The 17,988-nt window shown below is 37.7% G+C and overlaps 1 protein-coding gene across 4 annotated transcripts in view; it reads left to right on the forward strand.

Moving 5' to 3' along the window:
- The first annotated feature begins 477 nt into the window (after positions 1–477).
- Positions 478–17,988, forward strand: part of PMS1 (PMS1 postmeiotic segregation increased 1 (S. cerevisiae)) — a 44,504-nt gene continuing 26,993 nt past the window's right edge. For 3 of the 4 annotated variants that reach the window (XM_010087710.1, XM_010087713.1, XM_010087711.1), the window contains exons 1-4: positions 478–632; positions 5,445–5,627; positions 7,762–7,864; positions 9,513–9,676. In XM_010087710.1, the coding sequence (XP_010086012.1) occupies positions 501–632; positions 5,445–5,627; positions 7,762–7,864; positions 9,513–9,676 (582 nt within the window). In that variant the 5' untranslated portion in view covers positions 478–500. The remainder of the gene's footprint in view (positions 633–5,444; positions 5,628–7,761; positions 7,865–9,512; positions 9,677–17,988) is intronic. The other variant, XM_010087712.1, reaches the window with a different exon arrangement.

The raw sequence follows: 17,988 nt of genomic DNA on the forward strand, positions 1-17,988 counted from the left end.
AAAGACTTTCCTAAAAAAAAAAAAAAAAAAAAATCTGTTTTTTTTTGCATCAGTGCTGGAATTAGACCTGTTGCTGTGTAAGTGTCCTATCTGAAAGACATTTCTGACTAGCACTCTGGGCTACCATCTGGTCTGTCTGTGCTGTTGCAATTGGAAGAACACAGCTGCATGTCATAGTAATTTACAGGAGATGACTACAGACATGAGATACTATTTTGATATCTCTGAATTCTTAAATTTTGTCATTAGAAGTTTAAATAATGTGTTCTGGTCTAGACCTCTGTGTTCTTTTTCTTCCACAAGTCAAATTCCCATTGGCTTCAGAGGAAGCTGGATCCTACTGTTTCTTGCAAATTGCACTCTTCAGCCATAATGTTATGTTTCACCTACATTTAAAAGTTGCTGTAAAACAGTTACTTAGAAATAAGTATTTGTCGTGTGCCTTTTATATTTTTTTTCTGTTATCTTTCTGTGCAGCTTCTCTGACTCTCAATTCCACTATGAAGCAGCTGTCAGCAGAAACGATTCGTCTCCTTTCAAGTTCTCAGGTGATTACATCAATTGTGAGTGTGGTGAAGGAGCTGATAGAAAACTCTTTGGATGCCAGTGCCACAAATATTGATATTAAACTGGTAAGTCCTCTTTCTTTCTCTTACAAAGAATTGGGTGCTACATAAGATGCAAGGAAAGTTGTTCCACTGCAAATGTATTTTTTTAGGCTATCGTGGTTTGGGGAATGGAAGGGTATGAACAGTATTTATACATATCTATTTTAACCTCAAATAAAAATGTTCCAAAATCAGTTTCCGTTAACATTTTTGAGGCCTTGCTGAAGCAGTAAGGCGTATTTGTGCTCCTGAGTGTATCTTGGGGAAAAACTATAAACTACTTTAATACTTCTTTTTCTACTTACAAGTTGCTTTTTCTAATAGTTTGTTTTGAAAGATGTTGAACTTAAGTTTCACTGCTAGATTGGCATGTTTGATGCTCATTGCAAAATATTGTTAGGAAGGTGAAAATGGAAACAATGGAAAAGTTTGATGGCCATGCTAGATGGTTTTGTAATAGAAATTACCACATGGTCCCTAATTAGCATGGTGCGCTCTGGCTACTTCTAACAGTTTATAAGATGTTAAAAAAAAGTTGGCATATCACTCAAGGGTGGTTTCTGAAAAAAGAAAACATTGCTTATAATTAAGAACATGTGCTTTTTTTCCCCAAATTGGATAAAATGGCTAACTGATCAGCTTCTCTTGCCGCGATGAGCATTTCTGGTTTTGCAGTATTTTGTCAACACCTCTATAGTAGCAGTATCCCCTGCTTAGTAAGGAAGGGTGTTGTTACAGTCTGTGTAAATAGATGTATCCAGAATTGCATCCAATTTCCTTTCCTGCAAATAACAGTGAATGCATAATTCATGCACTTGAATTAAGTGTTAGACAAATGCTCTTAATTAAGAGGGTAATCCCATTTTTGCTTGTTTCTTTGTCCATACCACTGCTCTGTTTTCTGAATGAGTCTCAAGCATTTGGTTTCCTACAGATGCCAAGGAACATGCTTATTTGTTACTTGCCTTAAGTGAGCTGAAGATATTCTGTCTTCCCTGTGGTCTGCAATGACCTCTATCTTCTCAATATTTAGACTGCGTAGTATCTTGCTTCGTGAGTAACCCCAATGTGAGTAGCGTGTACACAGTTCTGGGGGTAAGGGTGTCAGAATGAGATCCTGTGAGCCGATCAATAACTTCAAGAAGTCAACAAAAGGTTTTGGAGTCTTCAATAATTGTTAGAAAAAGACTTATCTTTTACTGGAGTGCCGATACAGAGCCATGCAGACAGCTGGAGGAGAAAGCCCTCTTTTAATAGGGTGGGTTTACAATGTGAGAACCAGCTGTTTCCATAGAGAGTGGTCGCAGATCAATAAAACAGGGTATTTTCAACCATCTCCAGGGCATGACTGATCTGCAGTACTGTTACATTCTTTGTCAGTTCAGCCCATTCCAAATTGCTATATTTCTAAAACAAACAAACAAATTAACCTGGCTTTATATAAGTTGTCAGTGAGTAAACAAGATTTCTAAAACAAACAAACAAATTAAGCTGGCTTTATACAAGTTGTCAGTGAGTAAACAAGATTTGCTGATTATTATTCTGTGGGTACTAGGGAAGAAGAGAAAATTTGCACTTTGCACAGCTCTACATAGTAATGCCATAAAATGGTGGATTCTTTTTCTGGGACATTTTTGTTATAAGAATATTTTTATAGTAAAATACTGCTTTTATTAATTTAAATAAGGTTGACCACATTAGCTCTGGATTAGTTCAAGAGCATAATAGAGAATGGAAACTTTGATATTTAATTTTATAGCTTGAGGAGTTTTGCCTGAAACTTGCAGTATTTTCATTGTTTTGACCTTTTCCAGATGGATTAGGAAGGCTAGCTGATCCATTGAGACTTGTTACCCAATTTTGCCTGAACAAAGACAGGAATGGCTTTTTTTGGAGACAGGAGTTAACCTGCAGGCAGAATAGTTCTCAGGTAGAAACCATAGCAGTGGCCAGCTGTAGCAGGAAGCTTTGGCTAGTGTTTTATTCTTGTTCTTGGTTGACCAGACTCCCATAGGTCATGTTACTGAGCGTCTTTGCACCGTGTCTCAACTAGCTTTTATGCAACAGTGGGAAAAACATCAGCTTGTACTGTATTTTTCAGTAATGTAATACTGCTTTTGTTGTAGTGTAAAGCCAGTCATTTGAGTGGAAACTAAACTGTGGCCTTTCTGTAAGGTTTTGGGTATTATCTGTTTATTAATTTGAACTTCAGCTTTGTTGCTATCAGAAAGACGAACATGCTGGCACTTGTTAGCAGCGGGCTCACCTGCCTCAGTAGCATGGCTGTACATTGAGCATATGTAAAGTGATGGTTTTATTCTTGATGTGATGTCCTGGCTTCAGCTTAAAGTATGCTAAAAAACGTTGATGCAACAACATAATTGTTTGTGTATGGATAAAGATACTCCGTGGGTATCTGTCGGTTTCCCTACTGACCTCTAACAACAGGAATTTATGAAAATAATCTTCCCGGGCTGACTGTGACCTGCATATTTTAAGTAGTAGAGAGAATGAGCAACAGCCTGTGTTAGTGGTTAAAGCAGAGCTGGAATTCAGGAAGGATGAATCTTAGCTACAGGTTTGCTACTATTACATGAAATGGCTGTTGCTAAAGGCAGACACTTGTTTATGCACCATTTTTTCCAGTGCACGAAGGGGAAGCTTTAATCCTTAGAACCTTCTCAGAGGAAGTTTAGCTTGGGGTGTTGTTCCACTGTCCACCTGATCCACCTCATCACCTGAAAAGGGAAGTCCTACATCCTTCTGGACATTTCTGCCTCTCATGATCCACTCATCTTGCTAATGCAAAGGAAAAGTAACCCAGCAAGAAAAGTTAATTAGTTGTACCAATTTAATAATCTGAATTCACCTTAGAGTTCTCATGAGTAACAGAGCTGTAGCTGAAACAAAAGATGGGACTGTGCAGTCGTGAGTAAAAGAGGAGGGAGTTGAGCTATATGGTTTGGCATCAGTGATCTGGTAGAGCAACTTAAAACACCTCCTGGGATCGTGACCTCAGTAGTATTTAGGTGGTGTAGCATGGTGGAAGGTGTTACAAAATACAAAGTTTAAGCACTGTAATATTGTAAGTAAAATGTCCACAGGTAAAAATTAATAATATTAGAAAAGAAATAGAGAATCATTCGCGTAACATTTCAATTCAAGTTGAAGAAGAAAAATATCACTTTTCCTAAGCAGTGAAGTGGTCTGGAAGTGAAAACTAGGCTGGAAAACGGGGGTTCATTGTACAGTGCTCAAACCCTTCATTAGTGCACACAGCAGCAGGGTAGAAGGTTTCCCGTTTACATCTCCGTATGTGTTTTTATGTTCAGTTGAGGTGTATTGCTTAGTTTTGCTTCCCAGTAGGAGGTAGACTCAAATATTAGCAAAAGCATTGGTTTTTGCCTGAAGATAGCTGTAGCATCATTCATTAATCCGGGAAGTAAAATGTACCTACATTTCTACTGTGTATGAGTTCATTTTATATATATATATATATATAGTTCTATGCCTACCTCAGAGTCTTTTGATGTTTCCTGGTGCAGATTATGTGTGAATACAGGCATTATCTTTAGAAACCTTCCTGTTGTCTTGAATTGCGTTATTTTTTACTTTGAGGAATAACCCTGAGAGTACATTATATTTTTTCATAACTTGTCTTCAGTGTATATCCAGGTGGAACAACAAAGTAAATTTTGTTTAATCGATCAGCTTTCCGTGAGCACCCATCCAGTGCCAGCATCAGTGGTAGCTACTCATTTAATATGTTATTTCTAAGCAAAACCAGTTTTAAAGTAACCTAGATGTATTACAGACTATATCTGTATGTTGTATCATAATCTTTCCAAAGAGCAAAGTGTGCTTCTGTAAAAGAAGTTTATTTAGTGAGCCTGCAGCTCTAATTACTTTCTCGTCCTAGCTTCTCTCATTCTTTTTTGGTGCAATTTACATGTGCAGATTCTAATGAGGCTGGAAGGCAGCATTTGTTTGCTGCATCTGTTTGAGATGTTCCAGAACCTGAATTCCAGCTTTCATTTAGCTGTCCTAATTTTCTGGGGTTTCAGAGTTTTACTGTATTTATGTTGGTGTTTATTGAAATAACATATTTAAATCAGAATTTAGTAAAATATGTATTGCATATATGTAAAGGTAAATCACAAAGATTGAACTTTGCTTCCTGGAAAGCTTTTTTAAAAGAGCTTCTAGGAACCTTTACTACTTTCTGTATTGTACCTCTTTACAAGCTTTCTTATTTCTGTCTTCTCCCTCTTCATGCCCTGCCTCCATTAGAATTGCAGCTCCTATGTACTGAGAGACATTAAAGGGCTGGAAAACCCCTACAGTAGTAAAACCACATAAATAAAGAGCGAAATTGAAAACAGGTCTCAGGGAGGGCTGACTGGCTTTAATAGAAGCAGGGCTGTATTTGTGGGGCTTCAAAAAAATGGATACCAAACAGATAAGAGAGGTGAAAAGTCTTAAGGTTTCCAGCTGTAAATCTTTTTCTCAGCTCATGTTTCTCAAATTTTATCACAGTTTAAAAACAATAATTAGTTAATTCCTGTTTCAATTTACTGTATTTATATTTAAGTCCTATTTCCAAACCCCTCAGTGTATGGATTACATTATTTAATTAGAGAAAACATCACTACTCTAACATGTTGAATTTTTTGGTTTTGTTTTGGGTTTTTTTTAAGATGGAGACATTTGATGGTTGCTCAGTTTCTCCAAGTAAGCTAAGCTCCTACTTCTATCTGGATGGCTGGAAGCTGCTTCAAACTTGTTTCTTAATTCATCATCTGTTTCAGTGCTCCTTTAAATTTTGTTCTTTTTTAGGAGAATTATGGTTTTAACAAAATAGAAGTAAGAGACAATGGCAATGGAATCAAGGTTGATGATGTTCCAGTTATGGCGATTAAACACTACACCTCAAAAATAAGCTCTTCTGAGGACCTTGAAAGCTTGACAACGTATGGTTTCCGTGGGGAAGCCCTGGGATCAATTTGCTCCATATCAGAGGTGAGCAGTTGCTATAAATGTGTCTAGTTTTTTGTGTTGTGATTGGTTGTGGTTGGTTTTGTGTGTGTGTGTAAGTTTTATTAAAATATCAGTGTGAAGGCTTTAAATTGTTCCAGCAGCCTGCCAGGGATATGTTTTCCATACAGTTTGGCTTGTGTGTGCTGCCTTTCCCCCCTCCCCAGAAGTCATGTCATGTGGGGAGGAAGCAGTATGGATTTCTTGTTTGTGTTAGTCCTGCCTTTCTGTCATACTGGTCACAGCAGGGCTCTATTTGTTTCCCACAGTCAGAATAGGTCAGAGACAGATTGTTTGGTGTTTCCTTTTCTTTTGTATCAGGGTATAGATACATGATTCCTTAGAACACTAGCTTATCCTGTGTAGTATTGCCAGCAAATATAATGTCAAAGAGTATGGCTGAGTTTGCTGCTTGAATTAGGGTAAATCAAAATGAGGAACAGCAGGTGGTGGCCAGGAGAAATCACTTCAGGGAACTGATAGCCCACATAGCTACCATTCCAGGAAGGATTTCTGCTTTGATGTTATCTAGGTGATCGGCAGTCCTGGGATCTTGCTGAGTTCCATATTGCTTCTTGACATCTCTATGACTGCAGTTGCACAAACTTTGTTGTTTGCGTGAGTAAACACGAAACTGCTCCCTGGCCTATCCAAGTCTGATCCATACATTTGTGTTACGAGGACTGACAGTGTACTGATATTTAGTATGTTATTTTAGTACATTACATTAGTACAATATGTAATATATAACATTACATACTAATTTAACTTCTGACTGAAAGTAAGTTGGTTCAAAACCATCAGAAAAGTGTTTCGGCTGTTAAGGGCACAGCATCTACCTCTTCCATTGTACTCTGCCTTTTTGTCTTCATGCTGTGTCAAAGTCGAGTTTTGGATTTTTCTTTCTAAGTCTGCCAAGGATTAGATCCTGCAGGAAGATACTGATACCTGTGTCTGATTGGAACCATCAACTGTTGAGCTCAGGAGAGCTGTTAGAGCTTGACTCGTTGCTACATTCACATCACGCTAAGCAGGAGTGGGCTGTGTGATTGGGTGGAGATTTCCAAAGATGCTTTTAAAAGTGTTGGTGTTTTGACAGATGATGACAGACCTCAGTCATTGGTTCCTTCTAGTGAGTTGTCAGAGCAGGTTGCCATCTATTGTGAGCTTTTTAATCGGCTCTATGGTATGTTTCATAAGAGATGGGAGGTGGCCTGAGTGTATTAAGTACTTGAATAGTTATTACTTTAATCCATGGATTAGTAATTATGTTAGTTAAACACTCCTGGCATTAATTGCATTCTGCCTACCCAAACTGCCCTCTGAAGTTTCAGTTAAGAGATACTTTACTGTTGACCCTTAAGTAGGTCTTTAATATTGTAATTTCCAATTAATCAATTACTTTTTTTTCTCTCCAGAGGCATGGCTGAACTCTGGATGATTCATATGAGAAACTAAAGTAAAGCAAAATGTCCTGAACCTCTGTGTGTGTGATAACCTTTATGTCTTTCAGGTGGTGAAAGTGCAGTGGTTCTATTGTTCAAAATATTGATACCTGAACTCGGGGAGTTGTAGTTTTATTGAGCTTCTGCTGTATGACTGGTCTTGCTAAAGCTGATGTGTGTATTTACCTTAATAGCTTACAAAACATGCTACTATCGATTGCTAGATGTGTTTGGGTGTGGAAAGATAATACACTGTTTGTTTGGTAGCAGTAAGTATGTCTGTGGAATCTCAGATGAATTTAAGAAGTTTTCATAGTATGCCTTCTCTTATGAAGGATGAAAATGCAAAATTATCAATTTAAGTAGTTGTTTATTTAACCAGTATTAAAACAGAAGATGTAGGAGTGTGTGTTGTAGGTAGTAGGGATTGCTATGCTTTGTGTATTAGTGTGATAGAAATGCATGGCTTTTAGTTAAATTTACAGAAAAATTAGAATAATACAGACTTTCTGTGACTGTAAGAAACACTTGTAGAAGAAAAATTTTATAAACTGATTAAATGTTATTGTGGTGACTAAATGCAGTGGTAAGGGTGGTAGCAAAGCTTGTCTAAGCTCATTCTGAACTTCGTAAATCCTCGATTAACATGATTTTTAAAAAATTACTCTTTTCAGGTTTTGATCACAACAAAGACGGCTGATGATGATTTCAGCACTCAGTATGCTCTGGACAGCAGTGGGCATGTAACTTCAAAAAAGCCTTCCCATCTTGGACAAGGTAAGATATTGTTCTGGTATTGCGCTGTGACAGAAGTATTTTATGTTTCTCTCAGGCTCTGCTTGGTGTTGCAAGACCTGTTTTGTACTTGATGGCTGAGTATGAAATATTTGCAGCTGTAAACATTGCTTGCCTTATGTCTGTCAACTGAGAATGTGCTATTATCATAAGAAATATCTCTTGGAAGTTGCTTTAGATAGTAATTATAAACTCGTTTCTCCTTTTCTGACTCACTTCTTCAAGCTGGCAGTGGAAATAAAAGCTATAAAAATTCAATGCCCCAGGTCCAACCAGACTTACTATGCAAGTATATGAAAGATTTGTTCAGGACCAAAATAATGTTTCTGTACATAGCAAAATCCTTGCTTAAAGAAGGAAGAGTTGCCCTGCTGCTATGTGAGGGAGTTGCTGGAAGCAGTGTAGCTGTAAGACCAGGCAAAGTCACAGTTCTTCCTAACCTGCAGGAAGGGGGTGTTGCTAGAAGTCCTTCTGTGTGTTTGTGTGAAAGATTAAAGGTTGCACTCACCTCAGAGACAGTCTTAGTGGTTCAGACGTGGTGTAGGTTTGGGGTAGCGTGTGCTACCTGCTCTGCTCAGCTAATTGTTGCTCTGTGAGGACCGTTAAGACCATGCTGTGGCCTCACATTCACACTCCAGCCGGTGTGTGTTCCCAGAAGAGAAGCACTGTGCTCCTTTCTTGTGAGGAGGGTGTGCTCCTGAGGAAGCAGTTGCAGCTCTTCCATAAAGCTCAGCGTTTCCCAGCTGAGCTGCAGCAACTGCTTGTCCGTATTGCACCCACAAGCTGCCCCTGGCTGGCTGCAGGGCTCGTACACCAACCGGGCGCTGACTGCCAACGCCGCTCCCTTTCTCCTCGGCACTAACTGGCTGCAGGGAGCCATTAAGCCATAAGAACCTGCTGAGGGCTAGTCAGTGGGCAAGTACTGAAGAAAGAGTTGAAGGTGAGAACTGTAATTTTGGCTAATTGTAACTGTTTTTAAGATTTAGGCTGCAGTGTTTTCCACGGCTGGAAAACCTGTGGGTTGCCTTGCCTTGCCTCTTGTCAAATTTGTTGAATGATTGACTGAATTCCGTGACATATATTTAATACTTTGCAATATCCTCACGAGCTAGGATTTTATGTGACTCTGTTGGTAGACGAATGGTTGGTAGATGTACTGTGCCTTGACCAGAGGGATCTGGCTCTTCAGCTGCTAGCCTGAAGCAAATGCTTGTGAAGGGCCTTAACTGAGCTCAGTGTTTCTTTGCTTCATGTATATCTGATTAGATTCTAAGAGTATCTCTTCACCATTTTACCAATGAAACTTAACTTAAAATGCACAGGAGTCTTCAATTTTATTTAGTGCTGATTCTCACGATTGTCAGTGTGTACAAAAGAAAGGTTAATGCTGCAATCAACTTCAAATAAAGGAGGGGAATCACAGCTCTTGAGGTCTATAGGTACTTTTTTGGGGAAGATGGCTGCTAATTTGGTATATTTCTTCTCAGGCTAATATAATCTAATTTAGTGTTATTAGGGTTTATTTTGTATGCTGCAGCACACAGGTCTCTTCATTTGAAGTTTCCTCAGTATCCAGTCGGTGGTACGCTTTCAGTGTAATTTCTACTTGTTTTTTGTCACCTGCTTGCAGGTACTACAGTAACAGTCCTACAGTTGTTTAAGAATCTTCCTGTAAGAAAGCAGTTTTACTCAACAAGTAAAAAATGTAAGGAAGAACTGAAAAAAGTCCAAGAGCTACTGACAGCATATGGTATCATAAAACCAGAGCTGAGGATAACCTTAACACATAATAAGGTAATAATGAGTTTTTCTCTATCGGGTATCTTAAGGATCAGTTTCTGATAAATTTATGCGGTTCATCTAATACTTACATAAAAACTTTAATTCCTGTCAATTTTCTTTCATCATAGGTTTGTTTTGGACTTCCACTTCTTTCTTCCCTTAGATGTGTATTTATGATAGTTATAGATTTTGATCCTAAACTTCTAAAACTTGGGCTCAGATCTTTTTGGTGTGCTCCAGCAGATACCTGGTTAGATACATGAGGTATAAAAATTATTTTGCATGCTAGTGGTATAAGAATGATTTTACATGCTGGTGGTTAGTAAAGATGGTGGTGGTGTTCTGCAGAACAAAGAAGTGAGACTTTACGAGGCCTCAGGCCTGATCAAGAGTTAACCTAAGCCAAATGAAAAAACTCAAAACTTTTTTGGTTAGGCTATCAGGATAGATGCTATAGCACATACAGGTAGCTTGCTGTATGCTGAGTCATAAGATACATAATGATGGTTTTATTTAAAAAGGCTGAAAAATTCAAACCAATTTGCTACATTGATGTCAGTACGAGTAACTGACAGTTTTAGTTGAGGTAGTTGACTTGCGGGAACGGAGGCTGCTTGGAGGCCACTTTGACTTCACAGCATACCGAAGAGTAATTTTACAACACAGCTACATTAACTTCACACACAGCTACAGAAATGATGCATTGAGCAGTTCTCCTTTACACGACCCCAATTTAACATAGCTAACTTTATTGGCTGTACTCCTGGTTTTGGCACCTCTAAGAAAAAGCTAGCTGAAGAATTTCCACAAGTTGCCACAAAGTAGAGAGTGACATCTCGTGGCTGGATCCCTCTGCAATTCTTTTCTTGTTCTAAAATAACTTTTTTTGTTTATCTTGCTCTTTTGCCTGTTCATTGAGCAATTTTGATCAGTTATTCTGTCAACCAAACATTCACACTTAGTTCCTTTTCAGTGGGAATGATGGATGAAACTGTGCTTTCTTGAAATGATAACAGATTGCCCATCCTTTTCTGGAGTTGTATAACATGCTCTGCTTATATTTGTGTATGTATTTCTAAATACCAAAGGGTAGATGCTGTGAAAAACAAAAGCCAGGCTTGTGGCTACAGAATTAGTGTTCCGAAGCTGAGAAAGTATAGTTACTTTCAGTTTTATTTCATTGGGACTGCAGAAAGTTTGAAACCAGAGATCTCGGGGGTGTGCGCTTCTTAGATTGTGTTAAGCTCATTGACATATCTAGCAGTGGTTCACAGTATATGTCTTAAATGCTGGTTAATAAAACTAATTTTATGTTTTATTGGTGATTTGTTTTTGCCCTCTCTAACAAGTTGCAAGTGATTTTTTTAATGGTATTTTGATTTCATCCCCTTTGATTAGACTACTACATATCTTTCTTTTTTTTCTGTAGTTCTTTTAACACAATGTGCAAGAAGTTAATCGCGTCTTTTTCACAATACTTGCTGCAAAAATGGTATGGAGAACAGCATGATAGTAGCCACTGCACATTGATTTTGACTACCTATCCTGTTAGCTTCACAAGTAAATTCTTTAATATGCAGTTTGATAGGTAAAATAAATCAGTACAAATGCTCTCTGCAGGCAGTGTTATTCAGTGTAATGACAGACTGTGCTGATTTTTTGGGCTTTTCATTTTGCACTGCCGGCCTTATGTTCGTTTAACTTATTAAGGAAAAAAAGAAAACAAGTAAGAAGCTGCTCAGACATGTTTCAACACAAGAGGTCACTCAGTAGCTATTGCTGAGCAGGGGAAACGAAAGGCTTAAGAAATTGTACAGAAAGTGTAGTCTGTTCTTGTACATGTGTAAATGCCTTAAAATAGTCTGAAAATGTTTAAAAACTTTGAGTGCAGTTTCCTGTGTTTCTAGTGCTGTTGCCATTGCTTGCAAATAAAAAAATTGCCTATTGCATCATAGCTTTTAAGAAATTTGAAATTCCAATGCATAGTAACTTTCACTTAGGTCTATGTGCATCCATTTTACCATAATATCACAGAACATGAATATTAATTAGTTATTTTCCTTCAGATGCTAAGTATTATTGCTATTAAAATTATTAATTTAGATCAGAATATGTTTTTCTTGTAGTGATACTACAGTAGATCTGTGCTAGAATAATACCCTACTGAACAGGGTTGTCTGAGATTTTTTTTTTTGTGGTGGTGGCTGTTATATTTGTTTGAAATGTACTAGGAGAAAGAATCAGCTTCTTAGAATTGCTCTATTTTTTTTGTGTAGCTCATAGGTAACATATTAATTTAAAAAAATTGTACGTGCAATTATTCAGAGGAGTTCCTAGAATCCTGAATTCTTGAGGCAGAGCCAATACTTTCTGTTGCAATGGAAGAAGATACACGTCAGGAGTCAGATCAGGTTCCCAGGCTTAAAAGAGCAAGAAGGTAGCAGAGATGAGATATTACAGAAGGAGACGAGGAAAGATAGGTCAAGAGAGTAGAAAGGGTAGTAAGTGAAAAAAGTGTAAGTAAAAGTTTATTTCAAAGGAGTCTTGAAATTAAATTACAAAAACAGTACATTTGGAAAAAAAAAAAACCCAGATAGTCTTGAAAGTCCTGTGTTTTATAAGAAATCAAAGGAAATGGAAGAAAGGATAGCCCTAGCTTTACCGAGGAAGAATATAATGAGGCTGAAACTTTCACAGAAGTGTCTGAGGTTAGGCATCTGAAAATGGTTGCCTAATTGATTCTAGCAGGAACTTATTTTGAGAGTCAGACCTCTTATTGAGCTGTTGAATGTATATATGTTTTTAGGATGCACAATACACTGCATGTTTTATTTCCACCATGTTTTTTTTTAAAGGTGTATGTCTTGTGCTTCTGAATGAAATTTCCAGAAATTTTTCTTGTTATTGTGCCACATGTCACATCTGTGTTAGCTCAAAAAATATCACCATTAAGTGTCTGATAGCTATGAAGATCCACGAGGCTCTTCCTGCCTTTGGCTTGTTTTCTGGAAAGTAAGAAAATATATATCCTTTTATCAGTCATCCTGGGGTTCTTTTATTGTGTACTCTCCGTCAGTGGATTTCCGAGATAGGAAATACTCAATTGCTCTTTCTGCTCAGAACGTTTTGTTTGCATTAGCAATAAATAATGAATCACTTTGCAGATCAACCCTTGAAGTACTATTGCTATTTTGACAACTTGGATTAGCTAGTGCTCCTTCTTTTTATGAAGGTTTATCCTGCCAAGACATTCTTTGAATACTGATAATGTTGATCCTCTTGCCAGTATGGTTATGTTAGAAAGAGGTATTTTTCTTCTTTCATCACCATGTTCCTTGAAAGCATATTGAATAATGAGACAGCCAAATGGAAATAATTTACATGAGTATTCAGCAAGTTTATTTAAAGTTAACATTATCAGAAGGCGTGCTAAGAACATTCCAAAGTCAGCTACTGCTTAAACCCTGTCAAACTCTTCAGACCGAAATGCCATGTTCTAGCCACCTGTGAGCTCTGTCTGTATTTTAACCAAGGTGGTGTACGGCTCTTCCCTGGATCAACAGTTTTCAAGCTCCTCACCCTTTAGCACTGGTAGCCCTTGACTTAGTCTTACAAGCCACTGATGTTCAAGAAATGTCTTTGTGTATTTGAAAGGCTGATGATACAGAATACTTTAATTCTGTTCTAGTTGCCTGTATTCCACAAACACCGAAATGAGAGAGGACACTTGATACTATACCTGTTTTAACAATTTCAGATATAATGGGGCTGAACAAATTATGGCAACAGGTGGTTTAGATGGTGCCTATCAGCAGGTCATACCATACACAACTGGTCCCATGTCTTGTGCAAAGCACAGCTGGGCCATTAGTAGACTCAATAAATTTTCCGGTTCCTGTTGAAGAAAAATCTGCATGAGGGAATTAGGTTTTTTTTTTTTCCGGTGGTTTTGGTGCATAATATTTTGAAGCCTTGATCCCACACAGTTCTACCTGAAGCTATGTACTGTTGTTTCAAGAGAGACATGAGTCAGAACTTGTGGGCACAAGGAGTCCATTTTAAAGCTATTCTTGTAACTGTGGCTGGTATTCTTTCCCAAACCCCTTTTGCAGTTGACCTAAAGGATGCCATCAGATGATGAGTCTGTGTAGGTGCTGTGTGGGAGCATGCTGCTTCTTAATTATTTGAATGGAAGTTTTAGTTAAGATTTGGAAACAGACTCTTCTGCATCTACATAATGCTTGACCTTATTTGGTTAGTTATTGACCATTTTAGTTCTTGGTGAAGAAATGTTACAGTATTCTTTGCTATACTCTTTTTGTTTTATTTTTTCTTTACAGTAAGTCTCCTCTTGTTTCCAAAGTTAGAAAATCTCAACCTACACTCTGTATACAATAGTGCAAAACCAGTTTCTTATCTGTGTCTGTAATAAGTTTTCTCTTTGTAATAAGTGTGGGATTTTTGAGACTAAGTGCATTACGGTAGATTTACCACTTTTAATAGTGGAATAGTAAATTTACCATTTTTAATAATGGGTTTATACTTTCTGTTCATTCATTGGGCTACTAAACTCTGTTATATCTGCATGTTGAAAAGACATCTGCATTGAGGAGGAACTGCAGCACGTAAGCTCTTTCTTGAGCTGGAAAGGCTACTCTGTTTAATGTAATGATGATAAATTAAGTCCCTCCCTAATCTGCATGTCTGCAAATATGAAGAGGAATTCTGATTAAGAATCTGCAGTGCTCTGCAGCCAATATGCTTTCATGCTGACCTGGAATATAGCTCAGTCTCTACTTCCATTCGTTGTTCAGTGGCTTTGCTGAGAAAGCCAAACAGAGAGTTAATTATGGTGTTTTTTGTGATGAGGACACCTGTCCACTAGGAAATGCACTGAGACCCTCAACTCAGTTTACATCACCCAGAGAACAGCTGCCAGATGGTAACTACTTTTGGTCACTACCAACCTGGTTGAATTTGAACTGGTGACCTAGAGGTGAAATGCTTTATATCCTATTACTAATTCCTTCAGGTTTCCAGTTTCTCATCCATCACTTTTTTCAAATGACAGCACACTATATGGCTGAAATCTCAAAACAATTACTGTTTCACATACGCAGTGTGTGTTGCAGAATCTGAGCTGTGCCTTTAGCTCTTGCAAGGCTTTCACATTCACTTTGTATACTTTAAAAAGGCTATCAGAAAAAGGATGTGTCCAAAGCTGCCTGGGAGTTCTCCCCCTTCCTTAGCACTGTGTTCTGTTACAGCTTGGTGTGTTTTCCCTTACTTTTGTTAACCAATATTTTACAAAAGGCTTTTAAACCTCCCTTTAATTCACTGTAATGATGTACATCCTCTAAATGACAGTTTAGGATTAGAAACTGTGGGGTTTTGACAATAGTTTAATTGATGAAGAGATTTATTTTTTCCCCTTCTGTTATGGAAGTGGAATTTCTCTAAACACCCACAGTTGAACATGTGTGTTTAAAGCAGCCAAAAAGACCTTACAGCTCTCACTGTAGTCTGTAATTCTTGAAGACTGTGAAGATGCGTTACCATATTGAGGTCCTTGGCTCCTTGTGATATTTGTTAGCTCCTCTCCTAATTTACCTTCTAGCTACTGAATCCAAGCATTTCTCCACTGCATGATGCTCAAGAAAGCTTTTTAGTGGGGAGGGTGCTCTTGTATCCCAGAAGGGAAATCTGAGCAGGAAGTATGTCAGAATTTGTAGGATGAAGAGTTCTGTGGAAAATTGCTGTCTTTCAACAAGTCCCCCTGATAGCTGCAATGTCTGATGCCCCGGGATAGATAGGTGTGTCAGCTGCATCTAATGAGGGGAAAAATGGTGCCTTGAGTTTCTCTGTTGCATACCTCCACTGGTAGTTGTCCCACTATCACTTGTGAAGTAGATGGGACACCTGATTCCTCAGAGGCAAGTATAAAATATATAGGGAAAATAATTATGATTATGTAGAGAGTTGCATTATTTTTTCTTTAAGCTAAATTAAAAACTGCTGTGGTTTCTGTTTTCAAGGGAAGACTATGCAAGAGCTCTTCTTTAGTAAGATAACTTATCATTGGTTTTAAAACAAGACACCAGTTATGGTCTGGAGCTGATAAACAACATCAACACTTTTCAAGGCTAGGATTTTAAAGAATGTGGTTAAGACTTGATCTTGGTGTCTTCTTGATCTTAGTTGATAGGTTTTCTTCCACTGCAGAGAACATGCCAGCCCTTGCAGCTAGGTGTCTGTGCATCATGAGCAAAAGCAAAAGAGGTTATACATATTGTACAAGATGATGTATTTTTGTTTCTCTTTGGCTGAATTCAGACTTTGAATATTGCTGCCTGGCTTTGTTCCTGTTTGTAAGCCCTTTTAACAGGTGGGCTGCAATCTTTTAAGTTTTGTTGGAGCCTATTAAAATATTTTGGTTTATTTCAGGAAAGCTAAGGATCATACTGGCCCAAAGAGTTAACTGTCTGCAGTGAAATCTCAGATGCCAGGGTGACAGGATTTTTGAAGCATGTAAAACAAAATTGGAGAGACTGTGAAATACAGTTCTCTTTTAGAGAAGTAACTCATAACTCAATTTTATGTTGCCAACCTACAGTTCATCTACAGTGCTTGCTCTATTAACACCTGCAAAGTTTATTGCAGGATAAATACACAATGATTATCACAAAATAAATAAAGAAAATAGATTATTTCTGGGCAGTAAAAGTCCACTTGGTTAAGTTACTGCTGTTATTTAGTACTAAGGTAAATAGGATGAATTTGTTTAACTCACAGCATCATAGTTACACTGAAGTAGCCATAGTCAGCAACAGCATCCTGTCCCCATTAATTAATATATTAATAATTAATATATTTATTTTGTCTCTGATTACAAGTCATTGTGACTACTGATAGAAGTTCTAAAATATGGAGGATGGTTAGGGATGAGCAATGGCAGCGGTTTTTTTCTCTGTCTTTCCTTGGTGTCTTTAAGGAGGCAAATAATGAGCAGCTGTTATTCTCCTTAGTGCCATATACCAGGGATCCCAGTGGGAAGAGGTTGCGTACTCTTTATCCGCTTTTTACACATTTTTCAAGGAATCCTTCTGGGCTACATGTATGCATCCTGAAAGAGATGCCTGTTCCATGTGTGCACGTACATTATCATCCTCCACAAAAGTGTGTATATGTCCTAGGGCTGGATGGGGGTGGAGAAATACATACACACAGACACTGGCACACGTACGTATCTTATGTATATGTGCAATAGATTTTATATATGTTATGACATTTTGTAAGCTCTAGATCATGTAATCCCCTTCAATGAAACAAGGAGTGAGGTGGGACATATTTGGCTAGCTCTAGCAAAACCTAAGATGGGCCGTATGTAATAATATATCTTTGAGTAGGCTGTTTCTGCAGTGTCATCATACTGACTAGAGTCAGATTCTTCCTTGGCTCATCCTGGACACCCGCTTTATGTGACCTAGAAAAAAAATATGGGGGGTGTGTGGGTGTGTATTTTTAGCTAAACTAAAGGGTATAAGCAAGGTTAAAAAAATAGAGTATTGCAGGAAACAGGCACTTTCTAAAATAAATTAAATGGAACAGGCATTGTTTCTTTGTGGATTTTTTTAAATGCCTGTTGATACATCTGGAGAGTCTAGAAAAATAATTTTCTTTAAATTGCCAGCTACTCCCATGTATTTGCTTCATAATGTGCAGTCAGGGCTAGAAAGGAACACACAATCTATTCTGTGTTTAGGTAGTATGGAAATTTAGGAGTTGCCTGGCGTCTTCAGTATGTAGGCTTTAATTTAACCTACAGCAGTAACTAGTTCCTAAAATTTTGTCTGTAGTTCTGAGTATTAATATCTGATAAATATATGACTAGTTAAAAAATACTGTTATTAATAGTATCTACTTTCAGCAAGTTTGCATTTAATAAGTTCTCATTTTCCACAGCTTTCTTAAAACCACTTTACTGAAGGGATCTTTTCACCGTCCTGAGTATCAGCCATTCAGCAGGTCAAGCAGTGTAATAACCTTGCATTAATCAGCAGCTAAGATTTATATCTGTACCTGTGGCATCACACTAGTATAGCCTAAAATAAACAGCGTGATGTTTATATTAGTCATGTAACAAGTGTCTTTCTCAGTTTGGTCAGAAGCACTTAATTTAAAATGTATCCAGTAAAGAAAAAATTGCTTGGCACTTCGTGTTTCCATTTTAAGTAATCGATTTTAAAATAGTAGCAGTACAGGAAATGTTTTATAAGACGCGCTCTAAAGAAGTGAACAGTTTTTTCATCACTCCTAAATGTCTT

Source organism: Pterocles gutturalis, unplaced genomic scaffold (genome assembly GCF_000699245.1).
Source record: "Pterocles gutturalis isolate BGI_N339 unplaced genomic scaffold, ASM69924v1 scaffold24156, whole genome shotgun sequence".
Taxonomy (NCBI): Eukaryota; Metazoa; Chordata; class Aves; order Pterocliformes; family Pteroclidae; genus Pterocles; species Pterocles gutturalis.